Source organism: Euphorbia lathyris, chromosome 6 (assembly GCF_963576675.1).
Source record: "Euphorbia lathyris chromosome 6, ddEupLath1.1, whole genome shotgun sequence".
In the NCBI taxonomy this organism is placed as follows: Eukaryota; Viridiplantae; Streptophyta; class Magnoliopsida; order Malpighiales; family Euphorbiaceae; genus Euphorbia; species Euphorbia lathyris.
The window spans coordinates 33151120-33173089 of record NC_088915.1 but is presented as its reverse complement, the minus strand read 5'-3'; the positions used below and the strand labels follow the sequence as shown (position 1 = coordinate 33173089).

The 21970-nt window shown below is 34.9% G+C and overlaps 1 protein-coding gene across 1 annotated transcript; it reads right to left on the bottom strand.

The window, feature by feature from the left end:
* Positions 1–9242: 9242 nt before the first annotated feature.
* Positions 9243–11037, bottom strand: LOC136233375 (alkane hydroxylase MAH1-like). Its single transcript, XM_066023008.1, has one exon. The coding sequence runs from the start codon at positions 11013–11015 to the stop codon at positions 9492–9494; it is 1524 nt and encodes a 507-aa protein (XP_065879080.1). The 5' UTR covers positions 11016–11037; the 3' UTR covers positions 9243–9491.
* Positions 11038–21970: the final 10933 nt, after the last annotated feature.

Sequence of the window (21970 nt, the reverse complement as noted above, 5' to 3'; positions counted from 1 at the left end):
TCAATAGAGTATGGTGGTCTGCCTTGAATGGCAGTCAATCTTCTCGCCCAACCGAATTAGGGATTGAGAGCATCTGCGCATGTGAATTAGAGGTTGAGAGTAAAGGGCGAAGAGAGACTCGAAGAATGACTCATTTAGATCGAAGAATTAGGGATTGTGAGCAGAAGCGGGTGGATTAGGGATTGAGAGCAGAGGGAGAGAAAAAGACTCGAATAATGACTCATTTAGGTCGAAGATTTAGGGATTGAGAGCAGACACAGGTGAATTAGGGATTAGGGATTGAGAGCAGAGGGCGAAGAGAGACTCGAAGAATGACTCATTTAGGTCGAAGAATTAGGGATTGAGAGCAGATGTCGGCTTATTCAGAGGAAAAGATTTCAAATATTGTACAGATTTGGTTTGAAATTTTGGATTTAGGGAAACCAAATTTGAGGAGGGAAACATATTTGTGTTTGGCGGTGAAAACAAAAACATTTAGTAAGTGACTTTTTTGTTAATATTTCAAATAAGAGTTTTATTAAGAAATTAAAACTAAAAATATTTTAATTTAGAATGAATTAATAAGGGGAAATTTTGGTAAAATTTAATAAAGAAATATTTTGTTTATTAATAATATAGTGATAGGATTGATCATTATTATATGTATGAAGAATATATTTTTAATAAGTGTATTTTATATCCTTACTAATTTTTGCTTATAAATACCCATTTTTTTGTAGTGGTTTGTTGGAATTTGGAAAGACTCTATGAGATGAGATGGGAGTGAACGTGATCTAGAGGAAAACAATTTTTTTTTATCTTTTAGATGGAATATATTTTTATTAATTTAATTTCTTTTAGTTTTCCTTAATAAAGCGGCAAATCTAAAAAAAGAACAAAAAGATGGAGGGAAATAATATTAAGGCGGGTACATGAAAAAAAGTGAAAATTTTGCTACATAATAAATTATTGTTTGCCACCAAATAAATTACCCGTGGCATTAGTAAGTTTATGCCACGCTTAAACTTTTCCCGTGGCATAAACAAGTTCAGCCACACAAAAAAAAAAAAACCGTGGCAAGATTCGTGGCACAAATATATGTTTGCCACGGAATAAACTTAACTGTGGCATAAATACATCAAGTGATCAAAAGTTTATGGTGGAATCCATTTTTCCCGTGGCTAACTAAAAATATGCCACGAATTTTACATTCTCGTGGCATGATTCGTGGCACAAGTGCTCATTTGTTGTAGTGAAAAATCCAAAAATGGTGATTTTGAAAAACAAAAAATATGGTTTCGTGGTAAATATTGTTTTAATCAACTTTAGTTCTTAAATATTTTCATTTTAAGATTGTTAAGGGACATTTTGAGTAGTTAGTTAAAATTTAATGATCACTAATGTAACAACAGTCCCATTCAATTGGACCCTGATGACCAAATTGTATTTGGACCTTAACCATTAGATTAATTCAATCCTACGCCTAGAAGAATTATATAATTAAAATATTAGTAAACAAATTTTATTATTTTTTAGTCCTAATAATCTTTAATTTATTCCTAAAAAGAAGGAACCTAACCATCACAGTAAGAGAGAAAAAAAGACAACAACGTCTTTCCGAGTCTCCATGATCGTTCTTCTTGGACTTTCCCAAAGAAAGAACAGATGAATGTTATTCTTCGATTTCACCGGATAATTAAACAGGGTAATTAAGACATAAAATTTTATATCCTTCGAGGTTCTTTCTCTTGCCTTTTTATATCTGTTGAAAAAATGGCAATTGCATTGCAGTAATGGTGAAATGAATATGAAAATAAATTGTTGTTGCAAAAATAATTTAATTGAAAAAAAAAAATCCAGCGAAAAATTTCGCTTGCTATGAGTGGAAAGCCTCTTGTCTCTTCCTATTCAGCCCTTTGAACTGCACTTTTCGACTTCAGGAATTCGAATCTTGCTAAGGGGAATAGGCTTTTCATTATTTTCAAAATTTTCAATACCTTTTTCTCTGAATTTTTTTTTTGCTTCAACAGATTGAACAAGTCCTGCAATTTGTTGACAGAAAAAGGTATTGAAAATCCAGAAAAGCCATGGTTTCTCTTAAGTGTTCTTCCTCAGTAGCGATGTTCTTCCTTTCTCTCCAACGAAAAAGTAGTCTTAACAAACAGTTGCTTCTTTTTAGGAATTTTTTAATTGATTAAAAAGGAAAAACGTTAAATAACATCTAATTAACAAATTTTTATACTGTAGGATTATAATTTAGTTAATCTAATGGTTAAGTTCCAAATACAACTTGAACCTTAGGGTTCAATTGAGCGAAACTGAATGAAACAAAATTTAAAATTCAATAAGTTTTATATTACATTTTTAAAGTTTAATGGTCATGGTATAATTTACCCTAAATATTAGACTTAGTTCGAAGTGTTTACTCATTTCATAGGTATATTATGTTTAAAATAATATTTTTTATGCTAGTTAATAATTATTACCCTTACCTAATTTTGTAACCAAAAAGTAATTACATTAAATATGTAAAAAGTTGGTTTGAAATTATTAAAAGTGTAATTTAAAATGAAAATAAAATGAATAAAGGTCTTTTATCCTAATTTATTCATATCAGTCATTATACATATGTGAAGCATTACAATAATTTGCCAAGTAGAAGGAAATTACTTGAAAAACATACTTGACAGTGATAACTGTATCCATACAGTTATTTTTTGAAAAACAACAAAATATAGAAGCTTATTATGGAATCTCGATTGAGAAGAGAAGAGAAATAGTAAATCAAACCAAAGTATTGACCTTAACTCTCATACCATGCTTCATTTCAAGAATAATACTTGCTTTGGCAATGATTGGTTGAGTTTCCACCACTTGAATATTGAAATTGTAAATGATGGTTGCTGCAGCTGCTTTCATTAGAGCAAAAGCAATATCCTTCCCTGGACATATCCTTGGCCCTGCATTAAATATGTAAAACTTAGCTGACGTTTCATATTTTAAGTTTCCATTTCCATCAATCCATCTCTCTGGCTTAAATTCCATACAATCTTCTCCCCAAATATCTTTCATCCTTCCAGAAGCATAACCAGAAGTAATCACTCTTGTATTTGGATATACACGATGACCACTTGGAAGCACATCTTCTTTAACTGGACTCCTGCTTTGAAAAGGAACCGGTGGGTACAGCCTTAATGCTTCACATATAGCTGAATGAAGATATACAAGCTTACTCAGTTCCTCTTTGTTACCTAATCGCCACTTTTTAACTGGAAAACATGTTTCCATCTATTTTCGGATTTTAGTTTCAACATCTGGGTGCTTAGAAAGTATATAAAATAACCAGGAAAGTGTTGTACTTGACGTGTCGTATGCAGCAAATATTAGGCCAAGAACATTGTCTCTTATAGCTAATTCAGAGTGTGGCTTTTCACCCGTTTCAAGAGGGTCAAGAAGGAGACGTTTTAGAGCATCATCATCTTCAGCTTCTTCGCTCATTTCTTCTTCATTCTTCAATTCTTCCTTCTTCTTTGACAGGTAATCTTGTATCATTCCTCGTACGGTTTTCTTTGAAGTGTGCAGTTTCTTCTCAATACCGATGCCTAGCCAACTCTGGGGCTTCCATACGATAGGGGGGAAAACGTTCCTGTAAAACATAGCTTCACAGGCAGTGTCGATCGCTTTCCCAAATGGGTTTTCAGGGAGATCGACGGTGAGGGTATCGATTTTATAGCCAGTACAAAACAACCAAGCAGCATCAAGTAAATGCCTTTTCAAAACATCAACGAAATCAACAACCATACCTTGTGTTGAAAGATGTTCAAGAACTGGAATGAGGCCATTGCTGACGTTATCAACAACTACTCTGTTTAAGAACCTGTGAAACTGTGGGCGTTTGAAATAGGCATGGAGGGCTTTTCTGTAGAAAGTCCATTCATCAAAATCAATGTTGAAAAGTGAGATTCCGAGAGTGTCGAAGATCTCATGGGAGTCAGGTCCTTTGGGGTAATTGATGAAGTTTGTGGTGGTGATATAGTGAATGTTTTTAGGATCACTTGTCCATAACATATCAGTGTTAGTGAACCAAACTCCTTTGATTAAAAAAGTACCCTTGCTTTTGCTAAGGAGATCAACACCTACTTCGTACAAATGGTTGAAGTTGACAAATAGCATTCCTGACATTCCGATCAACGGAAAGTTCCTCGGCAGGCCATTCTTTGGTTTTAAGAAGAAGAAAAAGATAACAATTGCTAAGACACTAGCAAGATATGCTAATGCTACCATTTTTTTTAATTTCTTTCTGTTTGGATTTGATGATTCATTCTCTAACATCTCCTAATTTTATAGAGGGAGTTTTTGCCATGGTACGTAGGACAATTATAATAGGCAAAAAGTATCCTGCGGCTCCTGATCTTTTATTGTTTGGTGCATTAAGTCCTCGATCTTTTATTTAGGCACATTGAGCCCCTGATCTTTCACCATTTGGTGCATTAAGCCCTCGATCTTTCATTTAGACACATTGAGCCCTTGATCTTTCATATATGGATGTATTAGGTCCTTCCATAAACCAATTAATATATAAGTTTATTAAGGGCATGTTTGGTGTGACAACAAATGATGTTCTAAAAATAACAAATTCTAAAATAAAAAATATATTATACAAATTAATAAAAATAATTTAAATAAAAAATTTATTGAACACAATAAAACCTTGTTTTTCGATAATTATGTTCTAAAAATAAAAATAATGTTAAAATTGAAGCACATTTTGTGGAAATAAGAAGGGTAATTTTATCAATAACAAGTAACTACAAACAACTGTTCATGAAAAGTGCTTTTCGTGAAAAGCTCCAAAATGTTGTAGTGTTCAGAGGAAATGCGAAACGCTGCAGTTATATAAACCTAACCAAACATACTCTTAATAAACCTATATATTAATTGATTTACGGAAGGGCCTAATACACTCATATGAAAGATCAATGGCTCAACGTGTCTAAATGAAAGATCGGGGGCTTAATGCACCAAATGATGAAAGATCAGGGGCTTAATGTGTCTAAATAAAAGATCGAGGGCTTAATGCACCAAATAATGAAAGATCAGGGGCTTCAGGATGCTTTTTGCCATTATAATATTATAAAATAAAATTATTAATTTTTTTATTATGCACACCCCATTAATTAATTAATATTAATATTAATATTAATATTATTAGGGAGAATTATAAAACTAACACTTTTCAAGGGGTAGTTTACATTTCTAGCTCCTTTTAAAAAACTAACCAAAACTAACACATTTCAACAAGTAACTTCCAAGTTTGCACTCATTATTCCTAAACAGAACTTCATCTCTCTAACGTATCAAACGCTGCGATAGGAAGAGGAGGTAGAACGAGAAGCGACGGCGGCACACTCAAAGAGGTGGAGAAGCGAAAGGCGCGATAGGAAGAGGAGAAGTGAACGACGAGGAGAAAGAAGGAGAAGCGAATGGCGAACGGAAGAGGATGAAGAATGCGACCCTTTTTCCGGCAATCTCATCCCAATATATATTGTTTCTCTTCCTTTTTCATGTTTTTTCTGGTTTTGCGAACCCCAAAAACAGTGGCATTGTTATCTGAAAATGCATTTTGGTTTGAATATCAGTTTCAGATTTTTTCTAACAGTGTCGATATCTGTAGATATTTGTCGATATTTGTAGATATCTGTAGATATTTGTCGATATTTGTCGATATTTGTAGATATCTGTCGATATCGACAAATATTGTAGATATCTGTAGATATGTGTTGTCGATATCTGTAGATATTTGTCGATATCGACAAATATTGTAGATATCTACAGATATTTATAGTGTCGATATCTATCATATATCGACACTATCGGGAGAAAATGTCTGAAACTGATATTCCAACAAAAATGTATTTTCAGACAATAATGCCACTGTTTTTGGGGTTCGCACGATCAGTAAAAACATGAAAAATAAAAAGAAACAATATACATTGGGTTGTAGAGAAACAACATGCTAGATCTTAACGATTCTGATTCCCTATCATTCCGATTCCGATTCCAATTCCGATTCCAAAGTTTAAATCAAACGCCCCCTGAGGTTTGATTTTTCTCCTTATTAGAGACACACTATTACTGGTTTATATAATAAGTCAATGGTAATGTTTCACCGTCTTATCTGATCTTATTTTAGGTCGGGTATGACAAAAATACAACAAATAAAGTTAATTTCTACATTATTTAAGAGTTGAATTTTGTAAGAAATATATAACAACTGAATCATAACTTAAACCAATAAACCGATTTTTTCAAATATACAACCGCGAGAAATAATGCTTATATTACACAATTTTTAAAAGTTTTACAATCTGAATAATAACATGAAAATTTATCATAGAGTACATGATGTCCTCTTTATTGTTGCTTTTTCAAGTAACCTCAAAATAACAATGTACAACATAAAACTCAAAACAAATAAAAAAATCATATAACTTTATGAAAATCCAAGATAGTCGTACCTCAAGTTTTTAGCTTGTGGGAATGTAAATTTGTGAAGAAAAAATCACAAACTCCTTAAATTATATAATACAATAAATTATAATATATGTAAATAATAATACCTATTAAATATAAATTATTAATGTGTTATTATATTTTAATTAATATAACACATCTTCACCTACTGCCTTAATACTTTGTTATTATATCATTAATTAATATAATACATCTTCACCTATTATAATATATCGTTTTTTTTGTATTATCTATACTATATAAATTTAATACACTTTTTGGGTTGTATTATATTATTATAAATTGTATAAATGTAAGTTATTATATCATTAGATTAATATACTTTGGGAAAATTATAAAACTAGGTCAAATTGGAGGTCCATTTACATATTTAACCCATTTACTCAACCTACTACATATCTAGAATGATTTTGTGTGACTTTTCCATAATACCCCTAACCTTCCCACTTCCCACCACTCACGAACGACCGCTCCCCCTATCTCCTTGGTTACGCGAAAAGTTGGCTCCTGCATTAATGATTTCAAGACTTTTGATCTTCCTTTCTTCCTTTAAATTGCACGAAATATGCACCATTTCGCCAAATCACAATGAATTTCTCTTTTTCCTCTCTTCATCTCTTGATTCTGCAACTTGCTAACCCTAGAAAATGAAGTCATGATTCTTCATCTTCCCGTTTGTTACTTGGTTTCTTTCTTCTTGTTACCATGTTAGAAATGGTTATTCTACATTATTTCCTTCGTTTTTCTAATGTTATCATATTGTTATTGTCGCTTTTGGGGGTGAAAGGGGCGAAAAATGTAAGTATCTGTTGTATTTTCTGCGTTTTTTCATGAATAACTTCGTGAATCGATGGTTTCGCGAAGCTTTACGAAGAGAAATAGCCTGGAAAGTGACGATCTACTTCGTGAATCGATGATTTCGCGAAGATCTGTGAAGAGAAAGAGTCTGAAACGTGTTGATCTACCTCGCGAATTGATTAGTTCGCGAAGTCTGCGAATAGATCCTCACGTTTCAGACCTCACAGACTTCGCGAAATCATCAATTCGCGAGGTAGATCCACATGTTTCAAACCTCGCGAAAAAATCGATTAGCGAAGTAAAATCACTCTTTTCCTGCACATTTACATTCGCATGCTTCGCTAATCTTCATTTCGCGAAGCTAAAATCGTCTTTTTTCTGCCTAACACGATTAATTTTTTCTGAATGTGGTTGAATACGTAACATCCCTTTCTGGAAGGCGACGTACTGGGCTGCAGGGGAGATGATTTTCCTTCCTATATAGGGATGAACTTCCCTCAAGATTGACACATTCATTCCTGAAATGGTTCGTTAGGAGAGATTGTGCCAATCTTGGGTGCACCATGGGACACGTCCATCTTATGGTGCCAATCTTCAAAGTGAACTTGACTAATCCAGGTACCAATTTTGAAGCGGATGAGTAATCTTGGTGTGCACCGTGGGACACATCCATCCCAAAAGGTCCGGACTGCCATTTCTGGAAATGGAAGTCCAGACCTTTTGGAATGGATGTGTCCCACGGTGCACACCAAGATTACTCATTTGCTTCAAAATTGGTACCGGATTAGTCAGGTTCACTTTGAAGTGATTTGTTAGGAGTTTATTGTGGCAATCTTGTTGTAAATTTTGATAATGTTATGACTTTAATGTTAGAATTCGTTGTTGCTTGCCATTTTTTGTTATATACCACTTCGCGAATTAGCTTCAAAACATATCCAGGCTTCGCATATGCGAACTAAATTCATCAAGTAAACCAAACTTTAGCTTCATAGGCTTCGCATATGCGAACTAAATTCATCAAGTAAACCATACTTTAGCTTCGCATGCTTCGCATAATATGGAATCTGCGAAGTCATACGGGAGGGGGCGAGACGCGCGTAAATATTGAGGGCATTATGGGAAAGTCACACAAAATCAGTCTAGATATGTAGTAGGTTGAGTAAATGGGTTAAATATGTAAATGTGCCTCCAATTTGACCTAGTTTTGTAATTTTCCCATATACTTTTTTATTGTATTATTATAAATTCTGTAAATCTCAGTTATTATATCATTAATAATTAATTAATACATATTTCTATTTTTTTAATTGTATTATTTTATAAAATATAAATATGTTATTATTAATTAATTAAATCTTTTTTTTGGTAGGGAAAAGAAAGTAAAAACAAAACACCACAACAAGTTAGTCCGGGATTAGCCTAGGAAAGTTAACTCCCACAATATCTTCAGAAACCAAAGACAAAAGGAAATCAGGGGAGACAAGAAAATAGAGATGCCCAAAGCCCTTATGGCCTTCTGCATCAAGCCGATTTGCCACCCGATTTTGACAACTCATCAAAAATGACTCTAAAACGCTTTCTATCTTCCACTATTATCTATAGTATAGATTCATAAGTGGGTCTCATTTATTTATTTTTTTATTATTATTATAATTAACTATAATTAGAATGAGCAGGGAAGGAAATAGGTTTGGCACTTTTGATTTCTTTATTTTTAATGTGATTTCGTTCGTAACTCCTTATTTTGGCCACCTCTTAAAACAAAAATTAATGTGACGCAGAACGGAGATTACACATTCCTTCCACTCAAACATGTTCTTATACTGTCACTCATTTCATATGCGTTTCAAATTGAATTTTATACTATTTAATTAAAATAATGTTTTTACTGCTTTCGAATATTGTTTTACCGTTTGCGAATAATCACACTGGATATATAAAAAGTTTGGTTACAAATAAGATGAATAATGGTCTTTTTAACCAAATTTATTCATATGATTACACATATGTGAAGCATTACAATAATTTGCCAAGTAGAAGAAAATTAAATTACTTGAAAAACATCCTTGACACTGATAACTGTATTTATACAGTTATTTTTTGAAAAACAACAAAAAATAGAAGCTTATAATGGGAGGTTCGAATTCAGAATCTCGAATGAGAAGAGGAAAAATAGTAAATCAAACCAAAGTATTGACCTTAACTCTCATACCATGCTTCATTTCAAGAATAATGCTAGCTTTAGCAATTATTGGTTGAGTTTCCACCACTTGAATATTGAAATTGTAAATGATGGTTGCAGCAGCTGCTTTCATCAGAGCAAAAGCAATATCCTTGCCTGGACATATCCTTGGCCCTGCATTAAATATGTAAAACTTAGCTGATGTTTCATACTTTAAGTTTCCATTTCCATCAATCCATCTCTCTGGCTTAAATTCCATACAATCTTCTCCCCAAATATTTTTCATCCTTCCAGAAGCATAACCAGAAGTAACCACCCTTGTATTTGGATATACACGATGACCACTTGGAAGCACATCTTCTTTAACTGGACTCCTGCTTTGAAAAGGAACCGGTGGGTACAGCCTTAATGCTTCATATATAGCTGAATGAAGATATACAAGCTTACCCAGTTCCTCTTTGTTACCTAATCGCCACTTTTTAACTGGAAAACACGTTTCCATCTCTTTCCGGATTTTAGTTTCAACATCTGGGTGCTTAGAAAGAAGATAAAATAACCAGGAAAGTGTTGTACTTGATGTGTCGTATGCAGCAAATATTAGGCCAAGAACATTGTCTCTTATAGCTAATTCAGGGTGTGGCTTTTCTCCGGCTTCAAGAGGGTCAAGAAGGAGACGTTTTAGAGTATCATAACCTTCATCATCTCCAGCTTCTTTCCTCATTTCTTCTTCATTCTTCAATTCTTCCTTCTTCTTTGACAGGCAATCTTGTATCATTCCTCGTACGGTTTTCTTTGAAGCATGTAGTTTCTGCTCAATACCGATGCCTAGCCAACTCTGGGGCTTCCACACAATAGGGGGGAAAATGTTCCTGTAAAACATAGCTTGACAGGCAGTGTCGATCGCTTTCCCAAATGGGTTTTCAGGTAGATCGACAGTGAGGGTATCGATTTTATAACCAGTACAAAACAACCAAGCAGCATCAAGTAAATGCCTTTTCAAAACATCAACGAAATCAACAACCATACCTTGTGTTGAAAGATGTTCAAGAACTGGCATGAGGCCATTGTTGACGTTATCAACAACTACTTTGTTTAAGAACCTGTGAAACTGTGGGCGTTTGAAATAGGCATGGAGGGCTTTTCTGTAGAAAGTCCATTCATCAAAATCAATGTTGAAAAGTGAGATTCCGAGAGTGTCGAAGATCTCATGGGAGTCAGGTCCTTTGGGGTAATTGATGAAGTTTGTGGTGGTGATATAGTGAATGTTTTTAGGATCACTTGTCCATAACATGTCAGTGTTAGTGAACCAAACACCTTTGATTAAAAATGTACCCTTGCTTTTGCTAAGGAGATCAACACCTACTTCATACAAATGGTTGAAGTTGACAAGCAGCATTCCAGACATTCCGATCAACGGAAAGTTCCTCGGCAGACCATTCTTTGGTTTTAAGATGGAGGGGAACAAGAAGAAGAAAAAGCTAAGAATTGCGAAGATACTAGCAAGATATGCTAATGCTACCATTTTAGTAATTTCTTTCTGTTTGGTAATGTGATGATTTGATGGTTCATTCCTTCCACTCAAACATGTTCTTATACTAGTTATTTCTAGGTTGCCACAAAAAGAAAAACAGATAAGGTATAAATAAATTGTTGATAAGTTGTTGGAAGGAAGAAATTAAATGCACAGAATATCTGTTACTATAGGCATGTTTAATATGTTCATCGTCGTGTAAACTTATTGCTAATTAAGGTGTTTTTTTTTTTTTTTTTTTGGTAAGAGCTAATTAAGGTGTTTTTAATAATATGCATTCTTCAAACAATCTTCAACTGAACTTTAAAAATTTAAATCATGGATGTGTCATTATTGTAAAAGACTATACTTTCCCATTTTTAATATACCTTTAAATTTTTCATCAAAACCAATAAAAGATTAATTATTGAGGTCATGGGTTGGAATCATATTGGGATGAGATGGGGTGGGTTAGACATTTTCTTTTGTTTTTAATGTAATTTTCCTTTGTTTGCACAACTTTAAAAAAAAATTGATTTCCCTTTTTCAAAAAAAAAAAAATTAATTGATTACCGTGGATACTTCTCTTCTAAAACGCTAATTTCTATACAAAAATTGCTTTAATTAGAATTATTTTTATTAATGCTAACTCTCTCTCCTAGATAAGGACAAGTTTGAGCTCTTTCTCTTTTTAAAACAAATTAATGATCCTAAAACCACATTCATTAGGAGAAATTCTACTATGATCCCGGTTTATAGGACCTTGTCAATAGAAACATGACAACTGTGCCCTTTCTTTCCTTACACCAATGATGTTCCAATAAGGTAGCATGTTTCTTTTTTTTTATTGGTTATATTCATTGCATCCGGTCTACCATAGAAGTTCTCATTTATTAGAGACCGGATCGAGTACTAAAAGCTAGTATTGACGTTTAACGTTAACTATGAGCTAAATCTTTTAGTTTAATTGGTTCTTCCATATTGTTTCACAGTCCTTTAAACCAAGTGGGCAATGGTTTAAATCTAGACAACTCACATAGATTTGTTTGTATTGTACACCTTTTAAATTCAGAGGGCATTCAAATATGTTGGTATATTAGAGATAATAATAAAAAAGCCTTTTTGCATTAAATCATGATTAGTTATAAAATTATAATTAAATCATACTACCAAAATTAATTCTCAATGGTATGGGACATCGATATGATTCGAGGCCTGTTTTCCCTAGAAGATCAGAAATATATATTGCAAATTCCTTTGAGCAGGAGAAGAACGGATGGTTCATAGTACTGGCTGGGGAGAGAAATGACTTTTATTCAGTCAAGAGTGGATATCACACCTTGCTTTTACGGGATCCCTCCACCATCTCGTCGGCTCATTCTACCATTTGGAAGTTGCTCTAGGGTCTCAAATATACCTCCCAAAACTAACTGCTTGCCAGTCATAGTTAAGTTTCCTAGTAGACGAGTTTCATTTTCTATCATCTGTGCGGTTTGTGCAACATTGCCGGAAGATGCATATCACGCCTTGGTTGGTTGTCTACGGTAAGAGATGTTTGGCGTTTATCTCCCATTTGAGACGTCAGAGCCCCAGCAAAAAAAATCAACCTCGCTACCGTGTTGTGTTGACCAATATGATTGAACAGGAACGAACTGGTATGGAATAAGTTGTTATCACCAGCTGCACCAGTTTATGAACAGGTTGTCACTTACCTCGGACGTTGTAAGATCCCTCCAGACGGATGAATCTGTTGCTACATATTGGTCTCCACCATCCTCGAGTTGTTTAACATTAAATTTCGATGTAGCCTGGTCCGATGCATCGTCAAGAGCTGGTTTGGGGTGCATCGCTCGAAATGATTCGGGCAAATTTGTCGCTGCTAAGAACGGCTGCCTCCCCGCTGCTTCGGACGCTGCTACAGTCAAAACTCTATCTATCCGAGAGGTGCTGAGTGGGATAAAAGAAAATAAATGGAGCCATATTGTTCTCTAATCTGATGCCCAGATTGTCGTTAAATCGATGGCCCTCACATTTAAGGCACTTTCGTCTTTTTATGTCATAGTCAAAGATCGTCAGGTTATTTTACAGGAACTTAATAGGTATTTTTTGTCATTTATTAGATGTTCAGCCAATGTTTTAACTCATATTCTTGTTAAGGCTATGATTGGTAGCGTTCAATAGGGGGAATGGTTCTCTGATACACCTCTATTTCTATGTAATAGCTTGAACATTTTGTAGTTATAAATCCAATTTTGCATTGAAAAGAATAGATAAAATGTCATTTTATACCATATTTTAAAAATTCTAGATCTCAATTCGTAGTAAGATAAGTTTGTGCATATTATACACATTCAAGCACATGTAACATTCGCATGAGGGGATATATTAAAAATAATAATAATTATTATTTTTAAACCTTATTTATTAGCTTAAATTTTTTATTTAAATTATTAACACTTTTTAATTCAAATGGTTAGAGGTTAATATAAAAGGTATGTTGGGGCTTAATTATCATCTTAGGAGGTGTTTGGTAGCTACTTTTCAAGCTTCTGTTTGCCTTTTTCATTTTAAAGGTGAGAGTTTTATTAGGTGTTTGATTAGTGATAAAAAACAGGAAATCCCTACTTTTTAGAAAATTAATTTTTTCTAAAAGCAAACAACAAACAGTAATAGCAAACCATAAATAAAAAAAACAGGTCCTTAATTTTTATTATTATTATTATTATTATTTTAAGTTTGGGTTAATACATATATTTGCCCTTGTATTATCACGGAAAAATAGATATGTCCTTATATCAAATAAACCCACAAAACTATCCCTGAATTTTCCAGAAACCTACAATTATACCCTAATCTAACAGATCTGTTTACTTGGCACAAACCGCGTTTATACGTTCTCTCTCTCTCTCTAAACCTCTTTCAACTTCTATCTCTTTCATGATCTCTCTCTAACCCTCTTTCTATCTCTTTCTGGTAATTCATTAGCAGCTACCATTGATGCAAATCCAAAAGAAGAAAATTGGGCAAAAAAACCATTCAATGTGAAATGAATAAGAAGAAATTGTAATTTATAGTTTCAATAGAGAAAATAAAAACGAAGCAGAATTTGGAATCAACAGACAAAAATAAAAATGGAGGAAAAAAATGAGATGGAAAGAGGTTTAGAGAGAGAGAGGGAGCGTGAAATACATAAACAGGCATGGAGATATTGACAGACCCAAAAGTTGTGCTACTTTTGTCACAAATTACTCATTTAAAACTCTACCATATGTATCAGAAGTGAATTTTTCAAAATTAACAACCTTGATGTGGTGTGAGATTAACCGGATTTGAGAAGCCAAAAGTGGTGATGACTTATTGGACATTACCTAGAATGCAAATTTCTCTTGGTGATTACTTACATAATCTTTGATATTTGTGTTGCAGCTTTTGTTCAAGTTGAATCGACCATTTGAGGAGAAGGATTGAAGGAGAAAAAAGGAGAGAGATAGAAGGTGGAAGAGTAGAAGATACATGTTTGGGTGGAAGGAAAGTGAAGATGCACGCAGTTTGTGCCAAATAAACAGGTCTGTTAGATTAGGGTATAATTGTATGTTTGTGGAAAATTCAGGGATAGTTTTATGAGTTTATTTGATATAAAGGCATATCTGTTTTTCCGTGATAATACAAGGGTAAATATGTGTATTAACCCTTTAAGTTTGAACAAATATAGTTTTTCTCTCATTTCACATCAACAACATAAATACTACAACAACCTTAGATAATTAAACACAATCAGTTAAAAGATAACGATGAAGATAAGAAAATAGAAAAGAATTATCATTAAACATAACAAATACTAAGAATGTGTTTTTCACTTTTCAAGTAATTTACATATAACAAAGATTGCTTAAATCAACTTGAAAGATTCAAATTACATACTAATTAAAGATGGCTTGACTGAAAATGGTTTAAGGTTTTTTATACTAGATTTGGAAGTTTAATGATTTAAGGTTTTTTATACTTGATGGTTCCGACGGCTGGAGGGCCCCGGGCCCCTCCCTGTATCCGCCCCTGACCACAGAGATTATATCTGAAATTTATCCTAATAAAAATATATGCATTTTGAAGTATTATAAATTTTTTCTTTAGTACCCTGTTATTACTATTAGGGCTCGTTTGGTTCATAGAATAGAAAGATAATTCCTATTCCAACATTTGATTCCACTTTTCTTTTTCGTGGAATAGCTGTTTCATTGAATATGTATTCTATAAGTGAATGTATTCTTTGAATTTTAGAAATGAATGATGATATTAAATAGGAATATAGCTATTCCATAGTATGTATATTCTATAAATGACCCTTGATTTAACCCAAGAATAACTCTTTTTCAACCAAGCTAGGTTTTTTTTATGGAATTAACGTCTTCAAGATTAATATTTACTACGCATAGAAACCACCCAAATTCTCAAAGTTGAAATGAATAGAGTATGGCCTAGGTCATTGAGTGAAACATACACCGCGTAATTAGTTAGTATGTTAGATATTGTAGTTATTACATATTTCGCCAATAAAAAACAGCATTCAAGAGGGTAGATGCCTATATTAAATCACTACCCTACATTTGGTTAATTAACATATCTACTTTTCTTATATATGTACAACTAGAATAGAATCCATTTCAAATTATATTTCGAGGAATGGATTAAACAAAAATCCAGCTAACTTTTCTCAATACCCTAGGGACATTCTTTTCATTTTCAGCGCACTTTTTAGATAGTCAATCTTGTTAGCTCTCTTTAAATCCAAAATTATAATTGTTTCCTTAAATTCAAATTTCTAAATTTTTTTACAAGTTACTTTTCTTAAATCCAAATTTCTAAATATTTTTGGCATATTAGTGATAGCGCGACGCCTAGTGGTAGAGTTTTTATGACGAAATATATATATTATGAGTGCGGACTCTATATCTATGGATGTGATCTTTATAAATTGCTCTTAACTTTACTAGACGCTACGACTACTTAGGGACAAGTGTACCCCGTCGTATCAAGTAATAATCCGGTTAAGACCGGGTATCGAATCCACGGGATTTATAATTACAAGTATTAGACGACTCGGTTTCGTATGTTATTTAAGCGACGATTACTTTGGGGTAAAGTAAGACACAACTACACACTATCCCTAACTATTGGCGACTCAGATTTGTGTAGCTAAAACCCTATGAAGTGGGATCAATATCGATAAGTTATAACCACGATAAATAACGACTCTAAATGTATACAGATAATAGTTTACTCTTGCAAAGATGACTAAGTGTAGTAGGACCGACCCGTGAAGCACTTAGACTACGTGATTCCTAGTCAAGGCGTGTCTAATGCGGGGGAATTAGAAACTAGGGCCCGTAAGTTCCGTGGCTTGTCAATTCCTACGGTTTCCGATTTGTCACTTCCGGTAGGGCAACACCTATATAACTCCCTAAGGATAGCCCGAATGGCGTCGGAAATCGCGTTCTCCTACACAATAATCAATTATCAATATCAAAACAAGTAGCAAACACTAACATGTAAAGGGAAATAGAGATTATAAATCATGAAATTATAAATATGAAATGTATATAAATGGAATACAACCAAGCCTAGTACATAGGAAGAGTACAAGCTAATTAGCACGTAAAAGGGGAGAATCCGCCCTTGAAACTAGCTAACCGGACTCAAAGCCGTCTCCTAGGTCGTGGAGGTGGAACTCTCGAGCTTGGTGACGAATGGTGGAGCGGAGCTTCGATGAAATGCCGGAACAACCGAACAAGCTCTCGAGGTGGAGAGTTTAGCTACAAAAACTGAATCTATACTACTACAATAATCAAAACAAGTATAGTTTGCTCTCTAGTGTGTAATTGTTTCTTGGTGTATAATGAAGTTCAAGAGCTTCCTATTTATAGACATCAAGCAAGGGCAATGTTGTAACTTCACAAAGTACAAGTATGGAGCAACATTATTTGGTGCAGAAATCCCATGATACGCCCCGCGTGAGGTGGTCTACGCCCCGCGTAAATGCCCATTCCGTCAGAAATCTCCTGCATATGGACCAATTCCGTGCCTTGTTGTCTCAAGCACGCCCTGTGTAGCTAAAGTACGCCCCGCGTGTTTGAGTCTCTAAAGATTTATTGCTTGAATTGGAGCTTTTACGCCGTGCGTAGCTGAAGTACGCCCCACGTAAAAGAGTCTCTGAGTTTTTATTATTGAGGAATTGCCTGGTACGTCTCGCGTGTATGGTTATACGCCCCGTGTACGAAGAGTTGACTCAGGGAGACAGTGCAGTCTGACTTTCAGGATTAGGCCAATTATTTCCGACATGTGTCATACGTCCCGCGTAGGGTGGCATACGTCCCGCGTATGCTGAGTCAATTTCACATGGCGCCTGCGGATAAGGCAATTATTGCTGACAATATGTTTCACGCCCCGCGTAAAGGATGATACGCCCCACGTATTTGAGTAGATTTTTGCTCCTTGCTCGTACCTGAAACACAAATCTTGCGAGCCGAGTTAGCTTGACGTTTTTATTTCCTAAACTAATCAAAAGCACGGAAAATTAACTGAAAGTACGAGATTTATTTTTATTTCTTTATTTTATCAAAACACTTTATTTTTGTAATTAAACTTTTTTATTTTATCCAAAATCAACCCGTAAATCACGCTAAAAGATAGGGGTAAAATACCCCTATCAAACCTCCTCGAACTTTAAAGTTTTACTTGTCCTCAAGTAAAAGAAATCGAAAGACAATGGATTGAGAAAATTAAGAAACAAACCGAAGGTTGCTTTTGCCAAGTGCGTGATTTCAAAGTTATGGTTTTATGCAAAGGTTTCGGTAAGTACCTACGCAAACAATTGAGTACGAAACTTGTTTGAAACCTCCATGATCAAGATTAATAGGCAATATTAACGGGGTTGATTATCTTTTGAGAACCCGATAGTACCTCACCAAGGGATTTCGCTCTTACGCTCAATTTTTAGGTGGGTCGGTGTTTAGCACTCTTCTTTGCACTTACTCGGGATTCCAAAAAATTTTGGGCGTAGCCCGACGGGCATCGGGCCACGCCCAAAATGTTGGGCAAACACCCAACATTAGTTGGGCGAACGCCCAACTTGGTTGGGCGTACGCCCAACTTCTGTTGGGCGCGCGCCCAACAGATGTTGGCCGAACGTCCAACATTAGTTGGGCGAACGCCCAACTTGGTTGGGCGGACGCCCAACTTTTCGCCCAACAAAAGTTGGGCGTCCGCCCAACCAAGTTGGGCGTTCGCCCAACTAATGTTGGGCGTTCGCCCAACATCTGTTGGGCGCGCGCCCAACAGAAGTTGGGCGTCCGCCCAACCAAGTTGGGCGTTCGCCCAACGCAAGTTGGGCGTCCACCCAACATTTTGGGCATAGCCCGATGCCCATCGGGCTACGCCCAAAATTTTTTAGGATTCGTGCCTATAAAAGGCACGGATCCCCATGCATTGAGGATGGCGGATTTTTGGGAGCTTCTCACTCTAAAACATTTTTTAGAGAGAAAAAGTTATTTTTTTGGGAAAAAACATTTTTTTTCCTAAAAAATCTGAATTTCCTAAAAGTGAAAATTTTACTAAAAACACCGAAAAACACAAAAATCGTAACTCGTGGAATCAACTGACTTCAGCTGTCAAATACCGATCTTGAGGTATTATCCGAGGACTAGACTCGTTTTATTTATTTTATTTATTTATTCATTTTATTTATTTATTCTAAAGTTTTATTTATTTAGTTAATTATTTATTTATCACATTTTATTTATTATTCCGAATTAATTTAATTTTTCGTCTCGTGTTAAACAAACATTTGGTTTTGTTTTTAAAATAAAAAAACCTCGTTTTAATATCCCAATACGAACCGTGATCCGACTCAAAGGTAGTTCGGGATTAAAAAACGTTGTAATTATAAGCTTTTGAAAATATTTCTAATTAACGTTTTAAAAATAAAACATCGTTTTAGGAGCCTCCGTTATAGACTATGATCCTATTTGGGTAGTTCGGAGGTCCAAAACGATAGAATAGATCTAATTTAAAGTGTTTGAACAAATCTGGAATGTTAGGTACTGTTTCTGTAATTTTCCATTTTCTGTCACAAAAGGCAGTTTTCCGACGGAATTTCCGCCGGTAAAGCTGCTGAAATGTAAAAAATACTGTTTTGGTCATTCTTTCTCAACTTTTAGACTTTTGGTCCTTGATATATATATATGTATAATTATGTAATATATGTATTCAAATTATTTTTAATTTTTTTGTATATATTTATTTAACATGTTTAGATATTATTTTTCATTAATTTGATTTGATAAGATTATATGTATATTTATAGATTTTCCATTTAATTCATTTAAACTATACATATTTGTTATTTTGGGGTTATTAGGGGTTATTTTCTATATATACTTATCACAAACCTTTGGGGGGGGGTTAAATACTATTTTCTTATTTATGAATCTTATTCATTTTTTACATGTTTTTAATTAGAATAAAAACATATTATACCTAGTAGTATTTTCATCACTATTTTTACTTATTAATGTGTATTATTTTCTCTATTTTGTTTTAGTGGGCATTATTACTCATTTTTTGTACATACGTATATCTATGTATATTTACTCTATTTTCATACTTATATATATACTCTTTCAAATGTATTTGAGTTGGGTGAATTTGAGATTTAATTCATTAATTGTTGTAATTATGTTCAAGTGAAGGTTAATTGAGTGAAAAGGGGAAAATAAAAGACAAAAAGAGATTTCAAGTTGTTTATTTAAATTAAAAGTTTTTCTAGATATTCCTAAAGTGTAAATAACCTTTTTTGTCATTTTTAAACCGTTTCCAAAACATCACGTGTTGAAACCTTAATCCGTTCCAACGACGGATTAAGCGAACATTGTAAATTGTTTCGTTGTAAATAATGAAGTTTTGAATTGCTTTCCTAACTAAATGGTTTTGTACAAAATAAATTGACTTGTATGCTTAATCACGTTTTTAGATTAAAACTGTTTGCTCAACGTTTTCAAACGCTCAAGTCGTTTCAACGGCGATTCGAGTGATCATCATTAACAGGGCTTTGAAACGTACCTAAATCGTTCCAACGGTGATTAAGGTACGAACCATGTAAATAAACTCGTTTTTGAGAGCGAGATTAGCGTAGATGTAATATACGACATAAAGCCTAAATCACGCTGTGAATAAATCAATTCTTTTTTCTCCCCCTCTCTTTCCTATATACTTTAAATTTATGCAAAATCGGTGATTCTTTACTAAAATGGCTTTTAATGACATGCTCAAAACGGCTTTCAAAACGAGAAAGAAAAGGTTTCAAATAAATTTTAAACTTAAAGAAATATGCGATTAGTCCGTTATCGCCTAACACGCTGAGTAGGAGGCCGGTGCTTCATAACTGAGCGATGTCGGGGTGCCTAGTAGCCTTTCTCTGGAAAGGAGCTAGCCTTCTCGGCTCGTACCTAAGTTTCCCGAACCCTCACCGGTCTCCCGCAAGGGATCAATGTTCATTTTCCCATTCGTGGGTGGCGACTCTTCCATACTCCGAGCTCCGGTCCTGTCGAGCAGCTTGATTCCACGATTGGTTGCTTTCGGCGCCAATCACCGCTTACGTCGCCATGAGGTGTCCACCCCCCGGTCCGCCCGGACGAGGCCGTTCGGCACCTTGTCTAACAAGTGGCGACTCTGCTGGGGAAGCGAGAAATTTGATTCCGAAAGGCGTGTATTAAGCCCTTAACGGGGACAGATCGTATTATTTCTTTTCGTATGCATTCATACGCATTATTGCAAACCTTTTGGGTAATTTCCGTGAAACCTCTAGCGAGAGTCCATTCGTCGCTCGAAAGAGGCTAGTGTAAGTTCCCCCTTACAGTAAGGCGCCAAAGGGTCCCCATCCATTCGTTAGGGGCGAATTTGTGCGGTCCTATGAGGTCCCGCGATCAGCCGTGTCAGCATATAGTAGCCTTAGAAGTTGTCATAGGATTACCCGTTACTATTTTTGATGTGATAAATGAATCAGTTTGTGTTTTCAAATTGACATGATACGTGTCTAATCCTAAAATATGTAAAGGAAATGAAGCGATGCGTTAATATAGACTCTTAAATCGATATACAAACTACCCCAAAACACCGAAACAATGCGAACTAAAGACGACTTAGTCATCTCATATAAATGGACTTATGCGACCCGCCTGGTCCCTTTCCGTGTCCCGAAGAAGGCACATGTTCAGGAAATACGTTATGACGTAAGCACGTATTAGTACGAATCATTTTGATATTAAGGATAGTTATATCTCGATTCAAAAGATTATATTAACGATAGCCGTTATTCACATTCTTTAAATACGTTGGGATAAAACGAGATTATGACGAAACGAAAATGAAGAACATTTCTGTTTTGAACGATCCCGTTGTAACGTAAAGAGTTTCACAAACGTGGCCCGTCCCTTCCGAATAAAAGATGAGCTCTTACGTTATGCCTTGTGTTGTTCTTAAGAGAAATGGACGTGTCCGCAAAAGTGACTAAGAAAAACAAAAAATAAACAAACGACCAAAGTCATTCTGTATCTACGATATATATCCATCCCGAGGGTAGTTAAAGAAAATGAACCAATGCCGTTAAATACGTGCCTCGAGCCGGTATGTACGCCGTTTAAAATCATAAAGCCGAATTAAGCTAAACTGCATAATTGCGCCATATGGACGAGACTGTGGGTTTGACTAATGGCTCGATCATTTCGACCGTTACCAAAACTACAAGAAGTATGGCCCGATCTGCGTGTTTGCTCGACTCGTGCCTAAATGAAAAAAGGACGGTAATATCCCTGCTTCGAATAAGCATGCGATTCAACGAAACGTTGATTTTCTATAACCACGTTAGGGTGATATATCCCGCAGATGGGAAGAAATAAAGAGTTGTTGCTAGCCGA